Genomic DNA, 9,736 nt, shown 5'->3' on the forward strand with positions numbered 1-9,736 from the left:
TTTATTTGTTTCTGTGCTTTTTCATTCTCAGAATTTTCCAGTGTTTGTATTCTACTTTGACTCTTTTCTGAACACATTCTTAGGCTACAGAAATCTTTTCAGACACAGTGGAGAAGAATATATATAAATGCTGAATACTGAAACGTAACATTTACAAGGTGTGGGATGTTTCTGGTTTAAATGCGTCTTGTTAACAATTCCTTTAATGTGGGAATATCTGAAATTCTTATAGTAGGTCCTAGGGTAGTTGTCATGTTTTTGAAATGTATCTGGTTTCTGACATACAAATGTGTATTTAAGAACTGTGACTAAATCTCCAAAGTCTTAGTTTTACTTCTGAATTAATTCACACCCATATGTCATTGTCAAAGTTGGTTACTGAAACAAAACAGATCTCATTTGTGCCATTGAAAATATACCCCAAAGTTTCAATATAGTTCTGTAGTTCTTGCTTTATTTGTAAGTATTATTCTCATTTTACAGTTGGTGAAACTGAGGCATTCTTCAAGACTGAAACTGTCTTCCTATACGCGTGAAAAACACCTGGCATAGTGCAGGCACTACTAGCATAGACATGACAAGTGACTTTTACCAGATCACATAGTGAGTTTGTGGTGGAGCAACTGGGAACAGAACCAAGATGGCCTAACTCCCTCTCCCCTGCTCTAACCACAATTGCATCCCAATAACCATATCATAATCATAGTCGAATTTCGTCTTAGGCTGTTGGGCTCTCAATTTATTTGCTATCTTATACAAAAAAACTTTGGCCTGACAATGTCTTTTTAATTATTATTAATACCTGTATTACAATAGTGCCTGCAGGTTCAAACCAAGATCTGGGCCCCATTGTTCTAAGAGTTGTACAAACACTCAGGGACTTGTCTATGCTGCAGCCACTGCAGCAGCAGAGCCAGGGTGTACCTGTGCCACATAGTGACATAATAGCGTCTATGTTTTCTACAGTGACAGGAAGGGGTTCTCCATCGATGTAATTAATCAACTTCTTTGAGAGGCGATAGCTAAGTCAAGAGATGAATGCTCCTATCAACCTAGCTGCATCTAAAGTGGGGGTTAGGTCAACCTAACTATGGTGCTTCGGATGTAAAATTTTCAAGGCCTGGAGCAACAGAGCTGAGGGCTGATCTACACTACAAACTTACACTGGTATAGCTACGTCTCTCAGGGGTGTGAAAAATCCACATGCCTCAGAAGCTCTCCCGCCAACATAATGCTGTGCATATGAGCGGTTATGTTGGTGTAACTATGTCGCTCAGGGGGGTCATTTAGGCTATGTCTACACTGCACTTTCATCGTTAAAATTTTTGTCACTCACGGGTGTGAAAAAACACTCTCTGGACAACAAAAGTTTTAATGACGAAAAGAGCCGGTGCGGCCTGTGCTTCATCAGTGAGAGATGCTCTGCGGCCAATGAAGCTACTGCCCCTCCTTGGGGGTGGTTTTATCTTGTCCTTAGGAGAGCTCTCTCCTGGAGACAAAGTGGCTATGCTGCGTCCCTTACAACGGCAAGGCTTTAGCGACACGGCTGTGCCACTGTAAGCTGCGCAGTGTAAATACAGCCTTATTTGCACCCATCAGAGCCATAAATTATGCTGACATAAGCTGTAGGGTAGACACAGCCCCCTGGGAAAGGAGGTGGGGAGGAGCTGAGCTGTGGGAATCACTGATCTTCTTCCCGCTGGCGGGCCCACGGGAGAACTGACAAACAGCAGGGCTTTGTGGGAAAGGAAAGGGGAACTCTGAGTGCAAGGGCCGCAAAGGATCCCAAGCAGACATGCCAAACCCGTGGGAAAAAATGCAGAAACTGGGCTGGTTTTTGGCTTAATTGGCTTGAGAGTTGCTTGTTGGCTAGTTTGGGGCTTGTAGCGCCTTTTTGGGGGTGGGGGGATCAGCCCCCGGGCAAGCACCGCGGGCCAGGGGGATCTGGTCCCAGGGCGTGCTGGGGCTCTTAGGGATGGGCTTGGTTTGAACTGGCATTAGCCTGACTCGTGGCTCAATGTGAAAGTCGGGTGCTTATTTACCGCGTGGAAGTTGGCAACTGGGACCCCAAGACGGGAGCAAGGGGAGCAAAGGCAAAAGCAGAGGGGCGCTGAGTCCACCAGGGTCTGTGGGAAACGCTCGGACGGGCCCCGGTCTCCTTTTCACAGGCGGTTCCCGCCAGCGGCGCGGCTTGCCCCGGGGCAGCCCGGCCCCGCCGCTCCGCCAGAGGCTCCCGCCCGCCCCGGCACGGTGCCGTGGAAAAAAGTTTGGGCGGAAACACGTCACCCAGCTCGGGAGGGGGACACGGGAGGGGGGACACAAGCAGAGGCGACTGGGGGAAGGTTTTGTTGTCAGCAATGCTTGTGAACGGGAGTCAGTGACTGACAGACAGTGACACGCACGCACCGAGCAGGGCGCGTTCGCCCCCCGCCCCCCGCCCCCCTCTCCAGGGCTATCGCCGGGGATCAGGCGCTTCTGAGGACACCTCTTCCGGGAGCGCGCGGCGGTGCCGGGGTCCTCGCGCCCTTAAGTACGTGCCGCCGAGGACCCCGCCCCCTCTTTCGCTGGTGACTCGTAGAGGCTGCGGGGTAAGTGGGAACTGGGCCGCGGCGCGAATTCAACCTCCCCCCACCCCCCCGCCGGGGCGCCGGGCCGGGGCTGCGGCCACCGCCACTAACCTTCTCGCTCTGCCTCTTGTGTTTCAGCAAATCCCGGGCGGGAGCGACCCCCACCGACCATGGCCGAGGAAGGGTGAGAGCCGGGGCCGGCGGGCGGGCCGGGGTGGGGGGGGGTGAGTCGGGGGGCGCTGGGTCCTGGGAGCTCCGCTCGGGGAGCGGGGGGGGAAGGGGGAAAAACGCGGCCCCGCCTGGGCGATGCCGGGCCCAGCGCGCCACGTGCCGCCCATGTGGCTCCGCCGGGCGCTCCTGGCCCGGCCCAGGCCTGCGCGGCCCCGCCGCGTGTTGGGAGCCTGCGGGGGGGTGGCGGGGTCGCCGGGTCGGGGGCTTCACCTGCAGCGGTGGGAGTCGGGCCGAGCTGCAGCAGGATTGTGTGTCCCTGCGCGCACCCCCCCCCCCCCCCCGCCGGTGTGCTGTTGCTCCGGGGCTCCTAAGGCGGGAGGCTGGCAGGCGAGCGAGGCGCTCTGTCTCTGTGTTCAATTGTGTAGCATTGCTGCTGGAGGTGTAATGGATGTTAACACCGCCCTGCAAGAAGTGCTGAAGACCGCACTCATCCACGATGGCTTGGCTCGTGGTATTCGTGAAGCTGCCAAAGCCTTGGACAAGTGAGTCTTATGTTGGGGCTATGTATTGTAACGAACAAATGTGTTTGTTGAGTTATGTTAATGTATATGCAGTACCTGATTTGTATAGGTGTTTAGATATATATATTAGCCTGAAAAGGTTTTGGCTTGAAATCTGATCTTTCTGTTTACTGCTATATGTAAAATGGGTAAACCCAAAATTACAGTCCCAAAATGCTGGGTTTCCTGTGCTTGTATTATGTAGTTGCGTCATGTAACTGAGTGCACACAAGCAAAAATAGCTTTCATGAACAGTTGTGGGAGTTTTAGCACACACAACATGATTTTAGTTTAGGAAATCTGAGCCTAAGTGTAGTCTGCTTGAGCCTCTACCTTAAATGTAGTTTAAGACTAGTATGGCCCTTGTTTTGGAGAGCTGATACATTTCTTCTAGGCCAGGGATTATTGGAAGATTGAGTTTTTTATAGACAATATAAGTCTACTAAACTTAATAGTGTGCCTTTAACTGGGGATAAAAATCTTCTCAAGATCTCCTTGAGAATAGGTCTATTTGGGAAAACTTGTCTTCAGTTTTTTGGTAACCTTTAATTTATTTTCTGGTTTCATTCGATGACTTTCCGTATAATATATTGCAAAGATAATCTTATAAAACAGAACACGAAGCTGAAACTATGTGTTTGTTACCATATGGTATGTGAGTTGGTCTCAGCACACAGTGGCAAAGTAAGATAGAGATGCATGTGTGAATAATCTCTTTAGGTTCAGGTATATAATAGCTTTGAAAACTCCAATAAAACTACAGTGTTTGAATGATGACTCTCAAAAATGTCGGATACCCCTTCACTCTTTTTATGAGTGATAAAAGTAGTCTGACAAACCTGTAAGTTTAAGGGAATAGACAGAAAGATAATATAAAAACAGGAGTGAGAAAGGAAGAAGACAGACTATGTACAGTCAACTGCCTGAAACATACTTTCGGAAATACAGTTCTGTTGCCAAAAGAGACATTGCTTTTTGAGCTGCCTGTATGTAAAACCTTATTTGTTGTAGGCTGGGTGGGGGATCGGGGGGTATTAGCACAGGACCATGGTTAGTATTGATATTTAATAGGCGGATTCTTTCAAAGTGTGTTAAGTACAGTACTAGGAGCCTGCTTTTAGCCACATTCATCTCTTCAGATAATCAGATGTGTGGTGCAGGATGAAATAGATGGAGCAGCATCATGGTTGTAATCAGGTCTGGGTGTAGTGACTCGGCTCCTCATGATATTCACATCTCACTTCCATTTCTTGCATGAGGAGGATCAGGAGACACCAGAGCCAAACCCATGCCCGGGATTCAGGTGGATCCCATTCTTTTTCAATGGTGCCCTCCCCAACCTTTATCCAATATATGTTATTCATAGAACTTTAACTTGAGAGATTGTGAACAACTACAGTAACTCCATTCCAGTCACCAGCAGGGGAATAAAATTGCATACAAAGTTACAAGTCCAGTCATTTTAAGGTCAAAATGCATAAAGTAAAGATATAAAATTCATGGCTTGTGCTGCTGGGTTTTTTCTTGCCTGGACTCCTGTAACTGCCTTCTTTCAGGTTTCCCTCACTCTCATCTTCCTCTTCAAACTATCCAAAAAGTATGTATTGCAATAGTGTACAGAGGTCCTAATTAAACTTGAGGTCCTGTCATGATAGCTGCTTTGCAAACAGGCAGACAAGATCCCTGCCTTGAAGAGTTTATAATTTAAATTTCAAATATAACTAGTGGACATACATTTTTACTTCACAATCATAGTTGTGCTAATGGATTGCTGTCATTTGAACTATGCAGTGAAGACCTCACTTTTGCAGTTGACTGCTTGCTGTAATGTGGGGGTGTGCCTATATGCAGTCATTTGGAGAATCTGGGCTCTAACTACATTACACTACATTAAATCAAGGGCAGCGGTTCCATGTAATCAATGGTTTTTGAGATTGTTTCCAAAACTGAAGTGGATTCCTGTCAGTTAAACTAGAACTCTGATATTGATGCAGTAAATCCTTCTAAAGCTTGATTAAAAGTTATTTATTCTCTTGTAAACTGAATCTGAACATATTGGTGGGATCAGATAGGTTTTACAAAAAGTGGTGTAATGCAGGCAAATAGACATTGAATATTGTATTTTAGTTCATGGCTTAATTACTAATGAAAATCTATTGACTTTGGAATAACTTGTGTAACTTGTGTATAAATGTTCTTTGTTTTAGACGCCAAGCCCACCTTTGTGTACTTGCTTCAAACTGCGACGAACCCATGTACGTAAAGTTGGTTGAAGCCCTTTGTGCAGAACACCAGATCAACTTGATAAAAGTGAGTATTGAAACTTCAGTTACAAATTGAGAGCTGTATCAATATTGTACTTAAAAATATACGTGGTGCCATAAGTGATCTGATACAGTAGTCTACTCAACCAAGACCCATTTCTGTTGGACTAGCATTTTAGTGCTATGAACTAAGCATATTAACACTACAAAACCACAAAAGTATAAAATATAAGGCAGAGGAAGAAAATTAAGCTTTTTCAGTAAGTAATGTTGAAGTCCAAGTAAACTGTGATTCAGTGGCTGCCACTTCTGCCTACAAATGAATTTTGTTAGTCTGAGGCTCTTAATTGCAAGTCAAAGCCACATTTACTTTCTTCAGAATCCTGTTAGAGCTGTACAATGATGATAGTTTGGCTCCCTCTACTGATATTTGTGAGGAAAGCAGCCACAAACGTTACCCAATGTTTCTGAGTGTACAGCGGCTTTGATCTTATTCTGAATGCACCAAGGAAAGTGCAGTTCTAATGTACTAATGTTTTTAACAGGTTGATGACAACAAGAAACTGGGTGAGTGGGTAGGTCTCTGCAAAATCGACAGAGAAGGAAAACCCCGCAAAGTAGTGGGCTGCAGTTGTGTGGTTGTCAAAGTAAGAATACACGTTTTTTCCATGTTTCCTCGGTTTCCAAAAAAAATAAGTAATATAGTTTTAAATAGAAAAATATTCCTACTTTGTAAATTTAGTGCCAGTTTTCTGTTCCAGAAAAACATTGTTTCCTGTATTGAAAAAAATAGGCATACGTGAACTAACATTCGTATTTTATAATTAACTTTAGTGGTATTTTTAGAAACAAAAAGTTTTACCAATCCCAGCTCAATCTAATGTGTTTTCTTTTGTTGCTGATTATTTTATAATGCATAACTAGACATTTGAGTACAGGATTGGTAGAAAACGGTAATGTTTTAGCCTTCAAACAAAGTTAATATTACCCTTTATTGGAAAAGATCTGATTCTGTTTTAACAAATAACCAAATGCCAGTAAATTATGTCTGCTTAACTTGAAAATGTTCTGCAGAAATCATTAGGATGGTGCTGGCAATAACAAAGCCATGGTACGAGCCTTAAGGACTTGCTAGTCCTTGAGGTCCCTGAAAATGGCTACATATTTTCCATAGTGGACAACACTAATGGTTACTCTGAATATTTTCATATTTCTGTCATTGTTCTGGATTTTAATAAATGGATTTCCTGTGATCGCTAAGGCTTTGCCACAGATTCCATGTTATCTCAACAATTAGGTATGCTTGCCTACATTTTACCATTAGGTTCCCTTAAGTCTCAGGCACTCAGATATGTTGTAGGGTATTTTGGAAGAGTAGCAGAGTATCTGGGAAAGTGCAGTCCACTTGAGGTTGCTCAAGGAGCACAACAAAGAGATGGTAGAAGCACGCTGCTTTTGAACACTACTTTTTTTTTTTTTTTTTTTTTGGTCAAAGTACAGGGGATTATTGGTGTGTTTGAGGGGAGTCAAGGATGAGAATAGATTTTTCAAAAATACTGCATGTGTGTGTATATATAGAGGGAAAATCTAGCAGTTAGTATGCATGTTTATCACTGGATACCTTTTATCCCAATTTCTGCACAGCTCAGTTTCTTCAAACAGTGGGAAGTAGATGAGGTGTGTGCAACTTATTAGTATATTAAGGAGGCTGAAGTGAATATTTAGGGCTTGGCTACACTTGTGAGTTAGAGCGCATTAAAGCATCCCCGGGCGCCCTAGCTCACTGCCCGTCCACACTGGCAAGGCACATAGAGCACTCTGACTCCGCGATTAGAGTGCTTTTGGTAGTCCACCTCGGCGAGTGGAATAACGTTTGATGTGCCTCGACTGCAACGCTCTGGTGTCAGTGTGAACAAGGTGTTGCATTACTGTGCTCTGATCGGCCTCCAGAAACGTCCCATAATCCCCTTAAGTCAAGTGGCCACTCTTGTCATTGTTTTGGAATCCCTGCAGGAAAGCGGATATGCCCTTTCAAAGCTCTGTTTCTGACAGCCAGCATGCTTATCTGCTCCGAGACAAATCAAACCATTACTGTGGAATGCTGTGTGAGAGAGAGGTGGGGGGAGGGAGGCCTGCTGCTGCTGTCTGAATTTACAAGACAGCGTGCTGACATGCTCTCAGCCCCCCAAAACCTACTCTCTCCTCGCACATACACACAACGTGCTCCCTGTCACACTCCACCCCATGTTGCAGTCACCTGCATGCTGGGATAGCTGTCCATAATGCACTGCTCCCAATCCTGCTGCAAATGTGGCCACGCCAGTGCGCTTGAATCTGACAGTGTGGACAGACTGCAGCGCTTTCCCTACTGCTCTCTACGAAGGCTGGTTTAACTCAAAGTGCTCTACGTCTGCAAGTGTAGCCATGCCCAAAGGGTCTCTGGTTGTTACTCCTGACATGAGGGTGTACATGAACAAGTATGTACATACCTGTACATCGTACTTGAAGAATAAAGTTTGTGTGCCCATATTTCTAACTGCTGAATTTATCTGAGTATCTTCCACTAAAGTTTACCCCAACATAGCCAAACAAAAATATATTGTAATTTAGCATTTAGCTTACTCTGAACAAAGATGTATTAATTTCCAAAGATGTGTGTATTCCATTAATTTACTGTTTTGTATTATAGGACTATGGCAAGGAATCTCAGGCCAAAGATGTCATCGAAGAATACTTCAAGTGCAAGAAATGAATGAAAAATAAATTTTGTCAAGCCTGACTAATTTGTCTTTTTTTGATGGGCAGCATCTATCATGATGTCTCAAAAGTACACTTTCTAACCCCTCCTTTCATCTTAGGTCTTTTGAGGGTAGTTTATCATTCATTCAACTATATCCACGTAATTACGCAAACTCTTGCTGTCAATTGTAGAGAGAACCTAATTTTGTTTTGGGGGGGATTGAGAACCTCTATTGCAGTATTGCAGCATCTGTGATGAAAATTTGGCTCCCTCTACTGAAACAAGTGAGGAAAGATGCCTGAATTGTTACCCAAATCTTCTGAGATGCAGCAAAAATTCCTTAAAACTAGCTTATTTTGGCACTTTTTAATTAACACTGGATACATTTTAGGTATGGTTTTTCTATCTTTTGAGAACTTAACTACACAGTTCTAAAGGAAATTCAGGTTTGAATTAGAGATTTCAGCTCAAATATGTTTTTATAATGCACTGAATATAAGTAACTTTCACCCCAACCTTTGGGAGCTTCTGGATTTTGCTTTCTTATGTTTAGATATGTTCTGATAAGGAGTTCTGGCTTTGACTTCTCTCTGTGAACCAGACCAAGTAATCCTTGTAAGGTCCCATTATAAGTGAAATGCTCAGATTATTTTGACCTCTTGACCATACTTCTTCCCTACTTTGTGTACTGGCTGTGGCTTAATTCTGTGAAAAGTGAATGTTAAACTACCACTGTTCTAATTAGATTGCATTTTTGTTAGTGTGGGGAATGCACTGACTGAGTTGTGAGGGAATTTATAGGAACCAATTTGATACCTTCATGCTAATTAATGGTGAGGTGGATTTCCTTTATATAATATTGTGAAAATGTCTCCTATTGGAGTTACAATTTTCAAACTTGGCAACTAAATATTGTGATTAAAACTTGTGACAAAAGCAGGACAGCTACAAGAGTGATGTTGGCCTTAGAATGATAAAGGTCCCTTTTCTTACAAGCTGAGAAGCAGTTGGCTCAGGTCATTAGGGACACCTGAGTCCAATTCAGGGCTGCCTGAGACCTCTAAAAATCCCTCTGGTGAGAAGAGAGACAAGCGGCTGCAGGGCTAGTGGCAGTAGGGAGAGAGGCTTCTCCCGACAACAGAAATAGCCAAAACTGAGTACTTGTTTAGGGGAAGGACTAACACCCTGGGCGCATAACAGGATGACACCCTTCGGGGGAGAGGGGGAGTGAAAGATATCCCCCTTTATTTTGTGTTTGAATATTTCTTTTGTGTGGTGGAGTACTTCAAAGCCTAACTTGAAAATATTGATAAACATAGTGGGAAGGAAGACCCACTGTCCAGAGTGTGACTGATTTACTGCAGGCCCTCCTATAACCTGATGCGGAAATGCCTTAGTTTGTGGCTTTTGTTTAGAGTTGATAGAAAAATTTTG

General features: G+C 44.1%; 1 protein-coding gene and 4 non-coding genes across 5 annotated transcripts; all 5 read left to right on the plus strand.

Annotated features, from left to right (window-relative positions):
- The first annotated feature begins 2,478 nt into the window (after positions 1 to 2,478).
- RPS12 (ribosomal protein S12) lies at positions 2,479 to 8,341 on the plus strand. The gene is made up of 6 exons (XM_074946956.1): positions 2,479 to 2,588; positions 2,706 to 2,751; positions 3,164 to 3,280; positions 5,506 to 5,608; positions 6,108 to 6,209; positions 8,252 to 8,341. The coding sequence occupies exons 2-6, from the start codon at positions 2,738 to 2,740 to the stop codon at positions 8,312 to 8,314; spliced, it is 399 nt and encodes a 132-aa protein (XP_074803057.1). The 5' UTR covers positions 2,479 to 2,588; positions 2,706 to 2,737; the 3' UTR covers positions 8,315 to 8,341.
- On the plus strand, positions 4,063 to 4,137 carry LOC141985617 (small nucleolar RNA SNORD101). Its single transcript, XR_012638975.1, has one exon. It is a non-coding gene; the product is annotated as a small nucleolar RNA SNORD101 (small nucleolar RNA).
- LOC141985630 (small nucleolar RNA SNORD100) lies at positions 5,954 to 6,042 on the plus strand. The gene has a single exon (XR_012638987.1). It is a non-coding gene; the product is annotated as a small nucleolar RNA SNORD100 (small nucleolar RNA).
- LOC141985629 (small nucleolar RNA SNORA33) lies at positions 6,594 to 6,727 on the plus strand. Its single transcript, XR_012638986.1, has one exon. It is a non-coding gene; the product is annotated as a small nucleolar RNA SNORA33 (small nucleolar RNA).
- Positions 8,342 to 8,546: 205 nt separating the features above from the next.
- On the plus strand, positions 8,547 to 8,631 carry LOC141985632 (small nucleolar RNA SNORD100). Its single transcript, XR_012638989.1, has one exon. It is a non-coding gene; the product is annotated as a small nucleolar RNA SNORD100 (small nucleolar RNA).
- Positions 8,632 to 9,736: the final 1,105 nt, after the last annotated feature.

The sequence above is a fragment of the Natator depressus genome, chromosome 3, assembly GCF_965152275.1.
Source record: "Natator depressus isolate rNatDep1 chromosome 3, rNatDep2.hap1, whole genome shotgun sequence".
In the NCBI taxonomy this organism is placed as follows: domain Eukaryota; kingdom Metazoa; phylum Chordata; order Testudines; family Cheloniidae; genus Natator; species Natator depressus.

Bases quoted from the DNA above. Each gene is read 5' to 3' on its own strand.
- RPS12 (XM_074946956.1), top strand. The intron at 3,281-5,505 runs GTGAGTCTTATG...TCTTTGTTTTAG, and splicing joins GCTGCCAAAGCCTTGGACAA to ACGCCAAGCCCACCTTTGTG. The intron at 6,210-8,251 runs GTAAGAATACAC...TTTGTATTATAG, and splicing joins GCAGTTGTGTGGTTGTCAAA to GACTATGGCAAGGAATCTCA.